General features: G+C 42.1%; 1 protein-coding gene across 2 annotated transcripts in view; it reads right to left on the bottom strand.

The window, feature by feature from the left end:
* CWC27 (CWC27 spliceosome associated cyclophilin) overlaps window positions 1-18,178 on the bottom strand; it is a 105,719-nt gene that overhangs the window by 74,038 nt on the left and 13,503 nt on the right. For both annotated transcript variants that reach the window (XM_048503564.1, XM_048503565.1), the window contains 2 exons: window positions 17,539-17,572; window positions 15,288-15,448 (listed from right to left, as the gene is read on the bottom strand). In XM_048503564.1, coding sequence (XP_048359521.1) covers window positions 15,288-15,448; window positions 17,539-17,572 — 195 coding nt within the window. The remainder of the gene's footprint in view (window positions 1-15,287; window positions 15,449-17,538; window positions 17,573-18,178) is intronic.

Below are 18,178 nucleotides of genomic sequence, written 5' to 3'. Positions count from 1 at the left end.
GTCAGGCTCCAAATGGAAAGCAACATGTTCAAATCCCTGCTCTTTAAATGAAGCTCTCTAAGTGATCTCCCTTGGCCTTAATTTACTTCTCTGGAGAACCACATATTCCACTGCATCCCAGTTTGGATACCATAGATCCATTCCACTAGTCGAGGTGCTTTCCTTTGGAACAAAGGACCTTTTCCAGTTACAGAAAATCTGGAAAGCAGTCCAGCTTCTAGGTCCTGGAAATAATTTAAATTCAATTGAAACACATCTTTTTTTTTTAAGTGAGAAAAATGAACTCGAAATGTAAATGATAACCAAACCGGTTAAATTATAAACTGAAGGAAAGGCAATATTTGCCTTTTGTCTCGCAATGCTTTTGCATGAGAAGCACACCATATGATTTAGGAGTGACAATCTGAAGTAAACAAGCATAACAGGCCTGCCAAACTATAACAAAGCAGTTTTCCACAGTAAACCAAGCTCTTCCCTGAGCCTCCTGACCTTTCAACAAGTGGGTTTAGAGACTATTGGATTATGGCAGTTAATGAATGACAGGTGCAGCCAATTAACGAAGCCATGACGTAATTGCGACTTCCAGTCTTTAACAAGAGTTTTTCTCTTTAGAAAATGATGCTTTTCCATCAGTGAGCTCAGTATGGCTGCTTATCAGTCAATCCTAAGAAGAACTTCAAAAGCTCTCCACTGCTGATATACTTCTCATTAAAAAGCGATTTTGCTGCAAAATTATCCAACTGTGACTCTGGTATGCTTTGCTGTTCTTTAACTTGGAAAGTTATCAAACAATGAGATTTAACTCATTGGGTGCCAGGAGTTCTGAAATGGCCAGTAACAAAATCATCCAGAAAGGGGGTGGGGTTGATTCCTTGTCCAATGAAAAAGGAACAGGAACTAAGATGACTAAGTGGCAATAGCAACAACCAAAAACTGTACCAAAACAGAGGAAAATAACACCATTCTAAAAATCCCAGATGAAACTCTGCCCACCAACCAAATTCTATGAAAGTACAAAGCTGCCTTCTATCAGTTAAACGATTGGTCCATTTATTGCAGTTCTGTCCAACTGGCACTAACTTTTCAACATCTACTATTTGTGTTAGTAGGGATTGAATGTCAAAACTTCTGTGTGTAAAATACGTACGTTAAGCCCTGGTCCCTTCCCCATCAAGCCGTTCTAAGCCTGTAATTTATTTATTTTATTTATCGGCTTTATATCCCGCTAATTTAAAACAAACAAAAAAGAAAAACACACACATGCATGGGATTGCTAGGATAAGCAAAGTTTATTTATCTATTTTTCACATGGAAATGCCCGTCGGATGAGCTTCAAGCACAGTAAACTGCTGGGAAGATTCTCAAAATGGCCATGGCAGCACTGAGGCATCTGAATGGGGAGGAAAATGGTGGGCGCTACCATACAAAAAGTTTTGCACTGCACTATAAATGCTCTCTTATCAAAGCCCAGATGGCGGTGCTTAGAAAAATATTCTTTAATGCTTTTAGAGAGTCAGGACTATTTTGAACAGCGGAAACACGCTACTTTCACTTCCACTGAACAATTCCCCAGCACACTTAGATCTTTTGGTGAGACAGAGTGCAGAAAATACAATAATGCTAGAAAAGTTGACAGCAAGTAGGAAAAGAGGACGACCCAATGGTAGATGGACTGACTCAAAAAAGGAAGCCACAGTACTCAGTCTGCATGACATGAACAAGACTGCTAATGACAGCATACTCTGTAGGTCATTAATTCAAAGGGTCACAATAAGTTGGAAGTGACTTGATGGCACTTAGCAAACACACACACACAAGTACTGAAGTGGCTTCTCCTACCATTTGAAATGAGGGCAGTTTGATTCCTTTCCCAAATCTGTCATAACTCTTAACTTTCTAAATATGAGATCCTGTGCGGCGTTATTCTGGACTAAGCCCACTGAAATAAATGGGCTTAGTCCATAGGATGGCTCTATTAATCTTCATAGGATGGCTCTATTAATCTTGGGAGAGATGGGGAGGCACACACATTTAAGATTATAATTTTGTCAATATGAATAGCAAGATTTTTTGTAATACGTAGATCAAAGTTTTTCAAATGTTAGATACATGATTGTTGGACACCACTCAGAGCCCCTCGGGGGAGGGTGGTATACAAATTCAATAAATAAATAATAAATAAAGTCTGCAAAGAGTGTTCATCCCCACCATTTACCTGAGAGCTGACATAGCTAGAAGTCTGCCTTTGAGCGACATTTGGCTAAAGTCTGTCTTTGAGTGCCAAGTCCAACTTACATGCTTTGCAGCTCTTCAATGTGATGGTTATTTTCTGTTCCCAAAATAATCACTGAAGTAAAATTTCCCTGAACATGGGTTTCCTTCGGGCTATTTGGCTGAGTAATACCTACTCAACACAATTTTAACCTGGCAGCAAAACAGTGCTTCAAGTCTGAGAGCAGCGAAAAACATGTGGGTCACTTTCAGGCTTCCTTGTTACCGAACTGCTGCACCAGAATGGTTTTGTCTGCTTGCTGGTTTCCAGAACAAGCTGCATGTCCAGGAGCCACTGCCGTCTGCTCTGAGCACGTGGATAACTCCAGGGCTGTGCTGGAGTAAATTAATGCTTTAGCTTCATTATAGAGTCGCAAAAACACCTGTAAGCATGATAGGCAGTTTGCATTTGGAGCAATCTCAAGAGGATATTTTGCATCTTCATGACATCCTCTTGGAGGAGGATGGATCATTTACTGTGGAGGTGGAATGGGCAGATTCGATCCCAAACTAACAGCACAGCAAGGATCACTCTTCAGTTCAAATCACAATTTGTTTACCGGGATTCAAACATTTTAACAACAGGTTCTGATGGTGGTGGGATCCAAATAATGACTGTTAAAAAGTATTTAAAAATAATTTTAATATCACTTTTTAAATTTTAAGTATTAAAAAATATTAATACTTAATAAAAAAATATTTTAAGTATTTAAAAAGTGATATTTTAAATTTTAACAACAGGTTCTACAGAACCTTCGGAACCCCCTGAATCCCACCTCTGCCTGAGTACCCTCAAATACTTGACAAGGAATATTCCTTCTTTCCAAACGTTATCACAATGTTTTCCCCATCCCTCATTCATCACCTTCACTGTATATTGAAATTTTTTTAAAGTGTTTTGAACCAGCTGGAGTACCAGGAGATGCATGTCTTATCTCCCAATTAACCTTATCCATTTTGCCTGCCTGACTCAAGTGTTTATTAATGGGAACATTTGGGTCTGATTAACAATATTTGCTTATGTGCACTGCATGCCCTGCTTTCCCAAGTAGATTTTCCCTTCCCAAATTCATCTGCTCTGGGCACTAGACAGAACAAAATTATTATAGTCCATTATGCATAGTCTCCCTTTTCAATAAGTTTTTTATAAAAATATTTTTGGCTTAGTACAATCTACTTCTCCCAGATATATATATAAAAAATATCTTCCTCAGGTGCTAGACTGCATGTGTGCTAGCAGATCAGTTATAAGCTATTTTGTTATAGGGCTGGAAGACAACCATCTTAGTGGGTCAATCAGGGGCTGATGGGATTTGCAGTCCACGAACATCTGGAGAGCCAAAGGTTGCAGACCCCTGATCTAGAGGTTCTCAGGAGGTCCTGAGTGATGGTGGCGGGCTACCAGGGTACTTTTCAGGAAATCCTTTGTCTAAAGAAGTTTCCCAGCAAGGAAAGGCACCATTTCCCCCTCCCTACCGTAACAAAACTATAGAGATAAACTTGGGATGCCACTGAGAGAGGAAGTTAAACTTATTGCAGATTAAAACCACTGGCCAACAGCAAATCTCACATTCTTGGACAAGGTCCTAGAGAAGGTAATGTTGATTCAACTTGAGGCACTTTTGGGTGAGGCTGATTATCCAGATCCATGGGTATGTCTTGCGATGGCTGATAATCTGTCCCAGAAAAAGACAGAAGGGAGAGCTACTGTGATAACTCTCCTGAACTTTTCTGTAACTTTCCATATAGTTTAATTTTTATTCGGAAGACGTTCTAGTTTGTAAGCAAGAAACAGATGTAGCAACCACCCTGAGCCATGAGAAAGGAAAGGAGACAGCTTGCAAGACTGAAGACTCCCAAAGCTTGTTCTTGTGATGGTTTGTTATTATGTAAAAAAAAAAAAGTAGCCAAGAGGGAATGCTTTGCATTTTAATAGCTAAATCAACATTCATTTCCCCAAAGAAACAGAAAGCATAGCTTTAGACAGAACTGCAGAAAATCCCCAAGTTTTCACATTTCCCATTTAAACTCAGTTCCATTGAAAGAGGAGAACAGTTTAGAAATTAAGAAATGCTTTGCACTGCCTATGCTAAATCCTTTCAGCTACTCCACAAAAACTGAATGTACAACCAAACAATCAAGAGCACTGTAGTGCTTTGAAATGATATCTTTTCCTTCCATATGGCGTTAACAATCTACTGTGCAATAAGGATTACGCATTCTCACCTTCCACCACACTCAATGCATTTTCACGGGTCAACTAAGTATCCTTTTTTCCAGGTGACTAGACAAGTGCACACACAAATTTCACTTAAAAGTACACTGGCTTTTGCCAAGTAGCAGCAGGATGAAATACACCACTGTAACAATTGAGCCTTTGTCTGAGGCCAAGACTGTACCTATTAACATGCTTTGAAGCTGAGCCAATAAAAATCTCAGTGCTGGGCTACAGTTTTTTGCGCCTAAACAATCTGTGCTTGTGTTTAATATACTATAGTCTATTTTCAAGGCCCTGCCAATCATGCAGTCTACATGAAGAGCCTGGCTGGAAAAAAAAAGAGAATTTTGGTAAGGGGGAAAAGATATATTGGAAATGTATAGTACCCTGAAAGAATAAATCATGCCATTAAGTTCATATTCATGTATAAAGTATATCCATGAAGTTTAGTTAAGAGCTAAACTGAAACAAATCGTCCTTCCAATCCCTGTTGACTGTACGTTTTGTAATGCAAGACTACTGGAACAATGCAAGATTTTAAAGGGAACTGAGTCAGCAACTAAAAAGTATAACATTCCTGAAAGGTGACTTTGACTGTCAGAAACTGACATTTTATTCTTCTTCCGTGGCTGCTCCGACTCTCCCAGACATTTAGGAACAAAGGCCACTCAAGTTAATATGCAGCCGACCCAAGATTTTTTTTTAAAGACGGGGAAGTAGATAACTTCTACTTTATGTTTTTATTAATGGGTCAGACAAAGAGGTCCTAGATTACTGCAAGGCTTATTGAAAACCGATGTCCATTCTTCACTGAGTAGCCTAATACTAAGAATCTTTGGAAGCAGACCTTTTCCTTTTTTCATTTTACCTTGCCTTTTTGAAAGTGGTTTATTAGACCTTTGGACCAGCCAATTCTAAACCATAGTATCCAAAAAGACAGCCATCATTTTACTCTCACAAAAAAACCTGACAGAAAAATTGAACACTTAGGACAGCCTTAAAACCAATCAATAGCATCTCAGCTAACCCTAAAAGATTTAGATAAGAACTTTTGTCTTGCTTTTGAAAAGTTAAAAGACCTCCCAGAAGCCATTTCACAGCTTTGAAGCAACAGCTGAGAAGATACACACCTTTGCAAACAAAAGGCTGGATCCCAAGAGCTATTTTAGGTGCACCCAGATGGATTTTTAAACTCCTTCTCTTAGAACAGCTGGCTCCTTGCCCACCATACAATTTTAAAAAGTCCTCAGTTTCAAAATATCTTCCTATACAGGAAGGGCTGCTATTTAAGAAGAAAAACTCTAATGCCCTCCCCCAGAATTCAAACAAGTTGTACAGTTTATTTATTTAGTTACTAGCGGGGCCCAGCCACACGTTGCTGTGGCAATTGTCCTTCTCATCACAGTCCACAACCCACACAGATGTCCATGCAGGTCCAATGATCCCCAGCATAGCCTTTTGGGGTGGTCAAATGGAATCCCTCTTTCCCTTTTCAATGCACTTTGTTATATGGTGGTGCATTGTATAAGGTAACCCTTTCCATTCCACAACGGAACTGTCCAGAGTGCGAATCCTGCTGTCCATGAGGCTGGTTGACATGCACAGTCCTGGCTTGGGTAAGGCAGAACTGGGGCAAGGAGGCTATCCCAGTCAGGCAGCAGAGGCAGGGTGGTGAGGCGCTCAGATCGAGGCCAGCTCCCTGGGTTCTTAAAGGGCCATGTGCAAAAGAAGCAGAGCCAGTAGTGTTGGTTCACCCCCAGCCCGCGGATTTTCTTAGAAGAAAAAGGCAAACTCCAGCTCGCTTTTAGTAAAAGAGAGCTGTGGTGAATATGGGTGAGGAAGTGGGTAAGTGGTGGATGGATGTGAGGGAGGGCAGAGGGAGGTGTGTGAGGATGAGCTGGATGTGTATGAAAGTATGTGTGTTATGTGGTAGCAGTGGGTGAGGCACAGAGAGTGAAAGCTACCTGCGTGTGAGGGGGGGAACCCCACCTGAAGTCTCACACGGCAAAGTGTGTATGTGTTTCACTTCCAGTCGTATTACCTAACAGTGTTACTGTTTCCACTGCTCATCTCTGCCCATCTGCGTGAACATTCTAAGCCCTCAGGCCACAGACAGACAGGCTGCACGAACATTCTAAGGGTGACAGTTAAACACAAACAGCTTCATGGCCTGGTGCGCCAGGAAAAAGACGTTTAACCTGGCTCAGGTATGGAATTTCGGCAATTTGAAGGTCCGATTACCTGCCCGCAACAGGGAGGAACGTCATGTGAAAATTTGGGGGCAATCCGTCCAGCCGTTTCAGTGTTAGGGAGTGACTAACAAAGTCACTGTTTGCTTTTTATATATATAGATTTGTTTAGAACATTTCTATGAGCCTCTTCAAAATCCTGCACAAGGTAGCTTACAATTGAAAACCGCCATTTAAAAGCAAGACATTAAAACACACACACAAGCTATTAGAGATAAGCAGCATAAGAACTGGGGTGCTGTGTGGTTTCTGGGCTGCATGGCCATCTTCTAGCAGCGTTATCTCCTGACGTTTCACCTGCATCTGTGGCTGGCATCTTCACAGGATCTGTTGGGTCCACGGCTATACAGCCCGGAAACCACACAGCACCCCAGTGATTCCGTCCGTGAAAGCCTTCGACAAAGCATAAGAACTGTCCATAAAACAGAGCTGATCACTACAAAGCTGATAAAACACCTAATTAAAACCCTGTGTTTCAGTCTGGTATCTAAAAGTAAGTAAACTCAGTACCAGGCAAGTAAGGGTATTCCAAAGCCAAGGTGATGCCACAAAAAATGCCTTGTCTCTAATCACCTCACCTCTGAAGGCAGGGGCACAGAGAGCAGGGCTTAACAGGCAGATCATAACAGATGGGCTGGATAGTACGGTTGAAGACACCCTTCAGGTACTGTGGCCCCAAGCTAGTTAGGGGCTTAAAGAACCAGCACTTTGAATGGCAGCCTGAAACAGCTGGAGAGCCACTGCAAATCTTTCAGCACAGGTGTGATGCGATTTCTGTAATGACCCCTCACAGTAGCCTGCCTGCCACATTTTGGACTAATTAAAGTTTCCGAACAATTTTCTGAAGTTTAGATCCTACCTGTAAAAAACCCTAACCTATTAAAATAATAACAAGAATTTGCATTTACTCCTTAAAGGAATAAATATTTTTTAAAAATGAAATAAAAGGCCTTAAAAAGTCCGGAACTCAACTGACCAAGCAACACCTCTTTCTACTAACTCTATTTTTATGCTAATCTTTCTCTGACTTCTTTTGTCAGGTTTATTTGTTTGGGTTTTAGGGCAGGAATTAGCCTCCTAGTCCTATATTTGTACAGTTGGTGGCAAAACAAATGTGGCCCTCAAATCTTTGGTGCCGATAAATACAATAAGGAATACTGTAATTGTTTCCGGAGAATGACACAGGAAGCTTGTTCCAGAGGATCTACACTTCCCCCTTACCACCCCAAGTAAATACTAAACAACATGTTAGTACAAAGCATCACAGGCTTTGAGTGAAAACGTGCAGTCTCATGATACAAAGCAGTCTCTGCAGGCACAGAACAAAGTTTAAAGATCAATTAAATGTAACCCTGGAGATTAAAGCATGAGAACCAGTTGGTGCTGAACCCTGAAGTGTAAAAACACAATTCATGTAAAATGCAGACTATTCTAACAGACAATGTGAAAATAAAGGAGCAATGAAAATAAAGGAGCATCCTACAGAATTATAAAGAACTAGAAATAAAGGGTGTTGTGTGAAAAAATACAATGTGCTCTAGAAATCTAATCCTACCAGGGCAAGATACATGAATTGGACATATCTACAGGAAATGGCTCCTGGTGCAAACTTAAATTGCACTCCCCTGCCCCCCCAATTTAGTTCTCCCCACCTTCATAGGCACACGCCCTCAACCCCCCCTCCCTGGTTTGCAAAGCTGGATTTAGGCTTTGCAAAAGGAGGGGAAGTTAGCAGGGTGTCTGTGAAAATAAGGAGAGTTCTCCCCATCTCTATAGGCACAGCCCTCCCCGCATTTGCAAAGGTGGATCCCAACACTTCAGAACAAAGGGGAGCAAGAAGGGAACTTGTGAAAATGCAGAGTTCCCCCATCTCCATAGGCACCCCTTTCCTCCCAGTTTGCAAAGCTGGATCTTGGCTTTGCACAGATTCAACAGGATGCCTTTGAACATGGGGAGAGCACTCCCCATCTCCACAGGCACAGTCCCCCCTCATTTGCACAGCTGGATCACACCTTTGCATAGGGGGAGAGAGCAGTGGTGGGATTCAAATAATTTAACAACCGGTTCTGGTAGTGGGATTCAATTTAACAACTGGTTGTTTACAAGCACCATTTTAACAACCGGTTCTGCCGAAGTGGTGCGAACCTGCTGAATCCCACCACTGGGAGAGAACCAGAAGGGTACCAGTAAAACGGGGAGAGTTCTTCTGTTTTTTGTAGGCACTCCTCATTTAGATGGTTGGATTACAACTTTGCAAAGGAGGAAAGAGCCAGCAGGATACCAGTAAGATGTGGAGAGTTCTCCTGATCTTTGTAGACTTACAACCCCCCCCCCCCCCGCCCCAAATTTGCAAAGCTGGATCCAAACTTTGCAAAGTTGTCTGTGGAGATAAGGACCCCTTGTTTGACAAAATATAATGGGCTCTAGCAAGTGGGAACCTGCAAGTGGAGACGAAAGGACATTACCCCCACTTTTTTCTTTTGTTCTCCCCCTTCTTCTCTGTTTCTCATTCTCCATCCTGCCACCCTGTCTTTTTATCGTCTCTATTCGCCCTGCTACACACTTTCCCTCTGGCCCCCTACTCCAGCTCTCTCTGTCTGTCTACATCAGTGATGGCGAACCTATGGCACGGGTGCCAGAGGTGGCACTCGGAGCCCTCTCTGTGGGCACGTACGCACAGAGTTTGTCATGTGGGGGGTGGAAAATCACCCCCACCACACACACACATCTAGGCTGGCCTGGGCCACTGAACACAATGTGCACGCACCACGGTGAGCAGGGGGGACTCAGCTGGCAGGCCTGGTGCCTATGCTGTGGGTGGCTGCTGCCCAGGGTGTGTGTGTGTGCAGAGGAGGCAGAGATGCTAGAGAGGCACAGAGCAGTGCTGGAGGCTTGAGCAGACTGGCCCCTGCTTGAGCGGGTGGGGCGGAGGAAGAGGGAGCTAACCAATTTTTTCTAAACTGAAACCTCAGCATTCAGGTTAAATTGCCGTGTTGGCACTTTGCGATAAATAAGTCGGGTTTGGGTTGCAATTTGGGCACTCGGTCTCAAAAAGGTTCGCCATCACTGGTCTACATATTCTAGCTCTCTTTTTCTTCCTACCCCAACTCTCTATTCTCCATGTTTCTGCCACCCTACCCCAGCTTTTGTTCTCTTTCTGGTAACCTACCCTAGCTCTCCCTTTCTCTTTCTGCCACATGCGGCTCTTTTGTCCTTGTACTGCGGCTCCGTAGCAGCATTGCCAGCGACAGCAAGTTGCACTTGGGATGTGGCGAGCACACCCGCTCCTCCCTCCCTTCCTTCCACATCCTTTCCCCTCCTTCCCTTGTCTGGTGCCTGGGAAGGAGAGGAAAGGATGCCAGAGGGAGGGAGGGAGGGAGGGAGGGAGGGAGGGAGGACGGAAGGACGGAAGGAAGGAGGCATGCTCGCCGCGTCCCAAGTGCAACTTGCCATCGTTGGTGTGGCTGCCGCTATCCTGCCCACTTGGCTGAAGGCAGGGCTTGGGGAGGCCGGGGGCGGGGCTTGGGAAGACGGGGCCAAACCTTTGGATGCTAAAGGTTGCTGACCCCTGGCCTAGATGAACTTAACTGGCAGCAGGCTTTTGGAGGAGGGGATATTTTTATCAGTAAATCGGCACAATAATTTTTCTCCAGACAACCCTGAATTAACATCAGAAGGCATGGGTATCTCATAAACTTAATATGGTGACAATATCAAAATATTGTCTCAGACAGATCAACAAAAAGTTTGCATTTCTTCCACATCACTGGAGAAAGAGGCGCTTCAGAAGATACCGGAAGTTACCACAACTTTGGCCCTGCAGGGAGCACCTATTCAGGAATAGATGCCCATATCATTGGAGCATACATGGTCATTTTAGGATGGATCCCATCTCCTTTTATGACAATTTTGTGCTCATACACACAACTCTCTCTCAAAATTCCAAAAAGGCCCACAGGAGACCCCTGTGTTAGATTCTTTCCTAGGGCCCAGTTTATTATTTTGTTTGTTTAATCAATGCTCAAATATAAAGTAAAGGTAAAGTTTCCCCTTCAGTCGCATCTGACCCTGGGGTACCACTGCAAGCAGTGATTTCATAGGCAAGCCGTTTTTGTGGGGTAGTTTGCCATTGCTTTCCCCGGCTATTCTTTACCCCCTAGCTATGAGCTAGGTACTCATGAGCTAGGTACTCATTTACCAACCAAGGTACTCATTTACCGACCAAGGATGGCTGAGTTGACCATGAGCCAGCTGCCAGGATATCTGACCCACAGGGGGCTCGAACTCCTGACTGTGTGAGTGGCAGTGCAAGCACTTAACCACTACGCCACCCAGCTCCTAATATAAGCATAGGTCAACATGTATGGAAATCCCTCTAAAATGACAGGACAAAAAAAAAAGTGCTCTGAAAGTATAGAGGTCACTGTGGACGGTATAGACTGTAATAAGATCCATGAAGTCAAGTTAAACAAGCCAAGGAGGGAAAATTTCAGGAAATGAGAAACATTAGCTTTAGATAGCAGAATGGTTTGACACCAGTTATCACTCAGGGAGCGAAAATGAGATGGAACTAAAAAGCTGATCCAAGCCAAGGGACTGTGTGAAATTCTTTAAAACAATTTAATAATCCAGACCTCTGAGAAGAAGGGACATAAAGTAAACTATGCACAAACTATGAACTCTGTGTGGGAAATCTCCTTGTTACTGGAAGGAGAATAGACAATGCTCATCTTTGGAAATGGCAGATAACACAATCCATCAAAACTCCTATTCAATACAATTTGAATAAAGTATTATCAGGAAAACTTCCAGGTAGAGTCTGCTCTTACACTGCAACCCTAGGAACACCCCCTCCTTCCAAGTCAATTGAAAACAATTGGCTTAGAAGGATGTAACGCCAGTTAGGATTGTTCCCTAAACTTGAACGGTACAGGCTGTCAAAGAAAGGGGGTAGAGGTAAAAGCACAGAATTCATTAAAGGAACCTATCAAGAATTATAGGGAAAATGGCATAGATACTTCTATCCAGTGCATATATTCACTATATCAAAAATTACTTCTGATTAAAGATGAGAGAAATTTTAAAATCCATTTTTGTTTAACGTAAAACAGTTTGAAAACATGGCTTTCCATTTTGCCGTGCGGACATCAGAACTATAAATGCGATTAAATTAAATTAAGTGTGGGGAAAAGATTTCATGAGAAGTTGTATTAAAGTATTTTTTGTTCTATATGAATTCTGCTTTCTCCTACTGAGAGATCTGAAAAATTGTTCTCACATAGTTTCATTATCTGAGTGTTTGTTTACTGGTGAGTCATGATTTTATATTCCAAAAAGTTCGCCAGGAACAAATTAAATAGTCCAATTTTCAAGGTTATGTTGGTGGAGAACCAAAATCATAGACAGAATTTTATTAACCACAGAATCAGATATCACTCATTTTTGTAAACTTAATCAAAATGTGTATTGAATGGCATGCTGTGAAGACAGGTTATTAAAAGAAAGCATCAACATTTGCGGAGGTGGATAACGGTGCATTTACAGCATGTCTTACGGAAACTAATTCAAATCATCTACTATCAAGAAAAAATAATCAAGGTGAATGCAGAAACCTTCTTCACAGAAGCAATTATGCATAAAGGCTTTATGCCCAAATTCTGTCAAGGTGCTAGCGATGTCCATATTTTTATGAACGGAAAAAATATTGATGTATTTCAGGAGTGATTCAGTTTCCAGAACCTGACTGCTTTAAATCTCACTATTTTTTTAACAACAATGGCTGAAATCCTACAAGCCATCTGCAGACACTGGGAAGAACTGGAAACATCTGAAATTTCTACTAAGCCACTCACAAATCGGCATAAAACCGATTTTCACTTTAAAATCACCTTGTCTTTCAGTCATGCAAATGGAAGAGGAGATAAAGCAGGCACCCCTAGCTGCCTGTATATTTTCTCCCTGTCTGTGTGCATGGTGCATTTACTGGACTAGAACTTAAGCAAATTCATTTGGAAAAATTCACCTTCCACTGAACTCAGCCTCAGTGTAAGCTTACATTGAAAAGGGTAGAATGTAGAACTCAGCCATTGCTATTGGTCCGCCGGGAAGAGAATGCCCCCCCCCCCCACCCCTCACCCTGCCTTGGCAGTGACGATCACTCAGAAATGGCAGAGGATAGTGATATGCCAGCACGCACCCAGCAGATGCAAACGCTTTTTCCCCACTGCTTCTTAATTATAGTTAAGTAAGAACTGAAACATTTCAATACATTTAAATATTGCTAAAACTAGAAAAGCTCAATGTAAAAAAAGGAAATCATTAATATTTTCCTTTACATTCCTTACGATAACAAAACAGATTCTCAAAGTGTCTTAAAAAATAAAGCAAGGAAAAAAGCAAGCTGCCCCGTTGATTAAAATTTGCCTACCTATAAAAACTAAGCAGCACATGCCAACTAAAGCTTCATTTCATTAATTCACAAGTTAAAGATTGCCAGTCTGACTTCCAGACATTTTGCAGAGGAGCAGCTAGAACTTTGAAAATATTTGTGAGCTTAATATTATGTTACAAATGGCAATGCTTCATCTCCCCATGGCTGTGTTATCTGTTGTTAGTAATCAGCATCTCCTTGTTCTTACGCACTTTGATTTAAACACGAGCTTTCAGAGTGCCATTATTGATGAACAGAAGGAAAATCAAGCGACTATTGAAAATGGGTGGCATGTGAGCTCCATCTACAGGGGGACAAATGAAAAGTTGAATGGCTCATTACTTTAAAAGGGGAAGGGGGTTCCTCCAATTCTAGTCACAGTCCAAGTGGCCATTCTCAAGATACGAACAAATGTTCATTTTTTTTTCAAATTTAAAGGACATGTGGATGAAATCCTAAAACTGATTGTGTGAGGGCACAAAACACTTCCATCGAAACAAACTTAGGCTATAAAACTGCCGAATGCTAACAAGATCCCATCTTTGGAGGATTATTATATAATGCAACAACATAGATTATTGCTGCCATTATCCTATGTCAACAATTTATCTATAAAAATGCTGGTATGTTGGCAAACTAGAAGGGAGAGAAGTGTACTTGGCAAATCTCCCTGTCAGTGGCATAGCGCCAAGGAGGAGAAGGGGTGCGCGATGCCACACAACCCCCAGCGAAATTCCCCTTCGCTCCAGCCCTGCTCTCTGTATATAGATCTTTCTCTCTCACAAAAATAAGGTTACTTCGCAGATCATAGTATGAGGTATGTTTTGTTTTTCTTTCAATGCACACACTAAGAAAACCAACCGCAGAGGATAAAGAAAACCCTTGCGTAATTCCAGACCCCTAAAAGGCATCAAACATTGGGTCTTAGCAGGGAACAAAGGCACTATACTCTTTTCCACTGAAAGTAGAACTTCACCTGCCGCAGGCTGTACTGTCTTTGTTTTAGAATGGGCTGGTTGGGTCCTAGTGCCTACCTAATTCTGTTAGGTAGGCACTAGGACCCATGCGGAGCATTGTAAAACAAAGACGATCCAGCATGTGGTGGATGAAATTACAATTCTACTTAGATCTTTTGGTGGAAAATAGTATAGTAGGAGAGTTTAAATTCAAACCTTCAGTCTCAGCACTACCACACTTCAAACTGCTGCTCCACAGGAAAGTGTAGGATGGTGCCACCAACAGCCACATCTCAGGTGGATTGACCTCTGTGGCCAGTATGGCTCCTGTTTGTGTTTTGGAAGCAACCGGGGTATAATGGCTTTGTTAGTTGACTGTATGCGTACACTGTACTCATTTTTCTTTGCAAGGACTGGAGATCACCTGGAATTACAAATGATCTTCAGATGACAGAGTTCAGCCTCCCTGGATAAAATGGTTGCTTTGGAGGGTGGACTGTATGGCACTATGCTGAAGTTGCATCCCTCCCCCAAACCTTGCCCCCTAAGGCTCTACCCAATCTCCAGGAATTTCCCAACTTGGAACTGGCAACCCTAAGAAGAGAAGGAAGCAGGAGAAGGGCAGGGAAAAGGGAAACAGGAAATAGTGGGAGAGGGGGAGAGGGGGAAATGAGATGCCTCCTGCAAGTCCTTGCAAATTCCTACTTGCATAATATAATATACGCACATTAAAGTCAGTCTTTACGTGGCAAATAAAATGAAAATGCGATGCACCGACATCTCACAAAATGATTTCATTGGGGAATATTTTTTATTCATTCAAAACATTTAATAGTTGCCTTTTCACCATATAGGAACCCAAGGAGGCTTGACAATGTTAAAAACACACACAACAAAACATACATAGAAATCACTAGGAAAAATCAATAACTTAAAACTGCCGGCATGAAGAAGAACTAATCTACTAATCAAACACTGTCAGGAACAAGATTATATTCAGCTGCTTTCTAATGATTGAAAGGGAGGAGGGTCTCCCAAGGGAGGTCCAATAATCCAGGGGCTGTCATGACTAATCTCAAGAGCCAGTCATTCTATATTTTATTTAATGCCAAAGATGAGAAATTCAATGCATGGCAATCAGTATAAAGCAACACATAACTCACCTGCGGCTACTTTTCTTCTCTGGTTCTTCCTCTTTAGCAGGTTTTTTAACAGTTAGATTAGTATCTTTTTTTAACTTCTGAGCAATGCGTTCTTTCATTTGATGTTTCTCGTCCCCATCCATGTCATCCTCGTCATCATAGCTTTCGTCTTCCTCTTCATCCTGAGCAAATGCTATAAAATGTTAGCATCCTTATTCACTTTTTAAAAAGAAACACCTGAATGCTTGATTTCACTAACAGAACATGTTATGTATTTCTAATTAAAGTTCGTTATATACGCCGGGGCAGGGGTATGATAAAAACAGTGAAGCGTTTATCTAAGGGAAAGAAAGATTTCCTATAATTGTTAGGCACTCTTCAAGGAGGAGACGAGGAAATGTGAGCCCTAAGAACGACGAATCATGATTGAATGCAATTTCTCTGTAAGAACATAAGACCCAGCTTGATCAGTCTAGTGGTCCATATAGTCCAACAATCACACAGTTCACACAGCAATCAAGAAGTTGCCTTGGAGAACCATACAAACAGGTCAAAGGGGCCTACTCCCAGGAGCAGCATTCAGAGGTTTGCCGCCTCTGTAAGCTCAATACTCAGAGGTTCCGTACATGTGAGCTGAATCTATGCACTTTAAAACAGGGGACCTCAATCTTTGAGTCTGTGGACACATTCGGAATTCTGACATGGCATGATGGATGCAGCACCATATGGTTGCCATGGGAGGCGAAGCCAGCCATTTAGCCACAGTATAGATCCTTGCGCTGTGGGGGCAGCGCTGCCAAAACAGCAGTTAAAAATATCTGTACAGTCAATCAAATCTCTAATAGTCAATCAGGATCCTTGCTGAGCAAAAGTGCTCTCTTGCCCCACACTTCCTAAAAACACTTGGTGATGTAAGAAAAGGTGTCAGGGGGCATCATGGTACCCACAAGTACCACATTAGAGACTCCTGCTTTACAAAATCCAGTTGCCCAGGCAGAACTTGTTGGCTTCACCATCTGTAGGCTCTTATGCAAACATGGAATCAAATGACCATCAGGTGTGGATGTGGAAAGGGGTGATAGGAACAAGGCAGGATAAGCTGGGACTTTTGAGCTTCTTTGAAAGGCATGGTATAAGTATTGTGAAAGGCATGAGAAAGACATGGTATAAGTATTTCAAAGAATTTCTCAACATCTGTTTGGAGCTCACTTGCTCTTTCACTGAGCCGTCTTCTTACCAGTTCCCTGTGGGATCAGGACAGCTAGATTCAGCTGTGACTAGCCTCCTCAGTTTTAATGTTTAAAATCAATTCGTTCTCCCTAACAATGGTGGCTATTAATACATATTTATTAAATGTGCAATTGATATTTCAGAAGGATCGATGCCTTTGCTAGAACAGCTTCCTAATCTTCAAGAAAACCCCACTGTTTATAGCCAACACTTATGTCCTGCTAATATCAGTGGAGTTAAATGTTTTCATATCACTGACGCAGTGCAATCCTAAAGTAAATTATTCTCTTGAAATCAATGTACTTAGAAGGTGTGATGGAATAGTACTGTAAAACTAGCAGAATCACACCTATATGTTAAAATCAGCCTTTGATCTCAAAACCTCCAGATGGAGAAACCAAAAGGTCATGGAAATTTACCCAGGACAGAAAGATGCCCAATAAGGCACTTCAAAAAGCTTTGCGGACCGCATGGCAAGGGGGAAAGTTTTCTTGGAGACTAAGAACAAAGACCAAGGTGACTCTATCATGGGCTAAGCTAAGAGAGGCACCTCTGGGCTGGATGTCCCAAGAGATCCATAAGAATGTATTCAGCTGAGCAATCTCTGTAACTGCATTTATGTTTTACTTCTTTTATTTCTGTTTTCCAATAAAAATCGTTGCAAATTCAGCTGGTTGGAGTCATTGGAGAAAAGGACCTAGATTTTACTGAAACAAGCTTGACTCTCCCAGGCTTGGTTTCATCATAGAAGGGTATTGTTCTGCTTAGGTTAACAAGATGAATGATTCTTGATGCATAGTAAAGCATAGGTAGCAATAGTTGTGGGGCTAATTTCTGGCAGTTTCTGACTAATTTCTGGCAGTTGCCCAATTGTATGAAGTATATTAGATGGAACAATGATGAGCTCCTAAAGAGTTATTTATTTTATTAAATTTGTTACCATTCTCAGAAATGTCACAACTGCATAGGTTTGAGGTTTTCCAGCAAATATTACAACCACACGTTGAAAAGGGCTCCAGATTACTACAGAAGCACTACTCACCTCATCTGAATTGGGCACTGCATTTGCTTTGTCACTGAAAGACAAAACAACATGTGTAAACAGATTAAATTGTCTGGATAAGATAAACACATTAAAATTGTTTGGATAAGATCAAAACTGCATTTTGAAGTACACGGGTACCACTAAAACCTGCATAAGCTCCACTCATGGGGTTTTCAGACCAAAAATCATATTCCTTTACCTTGATTAGTAGAATCATGCTAGAAGAGCAAGGGTGAACAATCTGTAGCAAACATTGCTAACCCACCCACTGCCCGTTCTTTAAACTCCATCAGTTATACCATGGCTTTCTACCTCTGCCCGCATCATGCTTAAAAAAAACAACTCTGAGTATGTCCTCATTTATCTTCACAAAAGTTTGCTAGAATTAACAGAAGCATATTAATTGCTACTGTTCTATCAGTGCCTATCACTGGCCCTTTTTGCACGGCAGAAAAGGCGTCTCTCCACCGGCAGAAATTATGCCGGTGGAGGGAAGGGGGCTGTTCACACGGGAGCATGCAAGTGGCCCCCACAGAGGCCGGCGCAGAAGAGACGGAGCTGCACGGAGCCGCCTCTTCTGCATCCCCCCCCCCACTCACCTTGTCCTCCAGCATCGGTCTGGAGTGCTGCAGGGACC

This window comes from Sphaerodactylus townsendi, linkage group LG07, assembly GCF_021028975.2.
Source record: "Sphaerodactylus townsendi isolate TG3544 linkage group LG07, MPM_Stown_v2.3, whole genome shotgun sequence".
NCBI classification, from domain to species: Eukaryota; Metazoa; Chordata; class Lepidosauria; order Squamata; family Sphaerodactylidae; genus Sphaerodactylus; species Sphaerodactylus townsendi.
This window is presented reverse-complemented; position numbering and strand designations above follow the sequence as displayed.